Source organism: Musca vetustissima, unplaced genomic scaffold (genome assembly GCF_032173495.1).
Source record: "Musca vetustissima isolate MV318-11 ecotype Yass unplaced genomic scaffold, APGP_CSIRO_Mvet_v1 utg38798, whole genome shotgun sequence".
Lineage (NCBI taxonomy): Eukaryota > Metazoa > Arthropoda > Insecta > Diptera > Muscidae > Musca > Musca vetustissima.
The window spans coordinates 20,785-22,508 of record NW_026885418.1 but is presented as its reverse complement, the minus strand read 5'-3'; the positions used below and the strand labels follow the sequence as shown (position 1 = coordinate 22,508).

General features: G+C 41.2%; 1 protein-coding gene across 1 annotated transcript; it reads right to left on the bottom strand.

The window, feature by feature from the left end:
* Positions 1-423: 423 nt before the first annotated feature.
* LOC133332700 (uncharacterized) lies at positions 424-1,164 on the bottom strand. Its single transcript, XM_061541079.1, has one exon. The coding sequence runs from the start codon at positions 1,162-1,164 to the stop codon at positions 424-426; it is 741 nt and encodes a 246-aa protein (XP_061397063.1).
* Between the last annotated feature and the right edge of the window lie 560 nt (positions 1,165-1,724).

The following is a 1,724-nucleotide window of genomic DNA, read 5'->3' as shown; positions in this document are numbered from 1 at the left end:
CCCTATCTCAATTCCTTCAGAAGATAGCGAGATTACAACAGACGGACGGACATGGCTAGATCGTCTTAAAATTTTACCCTGATCAAGAATATATACATTTTATAGGGTCGGAAATGAATATTTCGATGAGTTACAAACGGAATGACCTTCCATACTATGGTAGAGGGTATACAAATTAAAAATTTTGAAAAAAAGTATTTTACAAATCTACGACTATGGATGGTCCCTGAAAAAGTAATTTTTAAAATCGACGCCTGTTGGAAGTCTTTCAAAAAATTATTTAAAAAATCTCATTCTTGGATTTTATTAGGCAGATTTTGAAAAATATATTTCATAACTAATATTGAATATTTATTTTTATCCCATTAGCGGATAACCTCCAGAATGAGTTCCTGGTGGAGTAGGTGGTATAGTGGGTGTGGGCTACGCAGCAGTTGGTGTTAATGTTGGTGTCCAACTGCCTGGCGGAGTAGTTGGTACAGTGGGTGTGGTCCAGCCAGCGGTTGGGGTAGTTGCCGGTGGTGGTACGGGTTCTGGTGAGGTGCTGGGTATGACACCACTACCTGGTGGAGTTGTTGGCATAGAGTGTGTGGGCCAGGCAGTTGTTGGAGCAGTAGGGGATGTTGCCGCCGTAGGTGTAGGCCACACACCAGTTGGGCTAGTTGCTGGTGGTGGTATAGGAGCGGGTCCTGGAGTAGTTGGCATAGAGTGTGTGGGCCAGCCAGCAGTTGGGGTTGATGGCAAAGTAGGTGTGGCCCAGCCCGTAGTTGGGCTTGTTGGCGGTGGTGGAACGGTTGCTGGGCTTGTGGGTGCAGGAAAAGTTCCAAATGGTGGCTGAGCCAAGCTTGGTATGAGTCCGCTACCAGGTGGTGTAGTGGGTGTTAATGTTGGTGGTGATGGCGGTAATGGTGCTGGAGTTACTGGCCATGGTGTGGGCGCTATAACCGGCGGTGATGGTGGTGGACAATCGGTAGGGGGTGTATTCGCACATCTTCCCCAAATACATTTCAACCAATCGAAGAAACTACTCGATGCTGGTGTTACAATAATAATCGGCACCGAATTCACAAATGGATTCGAACAACTACCAAAAAATGGTACACATGCCGAATGGATTGAGGTAAGGCAAAATGCCGTAAAGAAAATCAGCGACAAATATTTCATGATGTCTTCAGTGGGTTGGCAGGAGACATCAACTGTGAGAACTTTTCAGATCTGAGGTTGTTTTATAGTGCCCAAAATAATAGTGGATTTTAGTGCGAACTTCGATTTCTATTTCCGCTAACTAAAGCAAATGCCAGAAACTAAAATAAAATTTAAGAAACAACAATCGACATCTGTTTCTGTGAGGCCAATGGGTATTATGTGCGTGTGTGTATGTGCTATTGAAACAAGTGGTGTTATTTTTTTCGAACAGTTAAATAATTTATTAATGCGTCAGGAAAAAAATTGAAAGTTTAAAACAAACTAAAAAAATATATTTTAAAAAGCCACGCCTATTGGTAGTCCTGGAAAAAAATAATTTTAAAAATCCACGCCTATTGGTAGTCCTGGAAAAAATTATTTTAAAAATCCACGCCTATTGGTAGTCCTGGAAAAAATTATTTTAAAAATCCACGCCTGGAAAAAATTATTTTAAAAATCCACGCCTATTGGTAGTCCAGGAAAAAATTATTTTAAAAATCCACGCCTATTGGTAGTCCTGGAAAAAATTATTTTAAAAA

Excerpts from the sequence above, each read along its gene's own strand:
- LOC133332700 (XM_061541079.1), bottom strand. The coding sequence starts at position 1,164 with ATGAAATATTTGTCGCTGATTTTCTTTACGGCATTTTGCCTTACCTCA.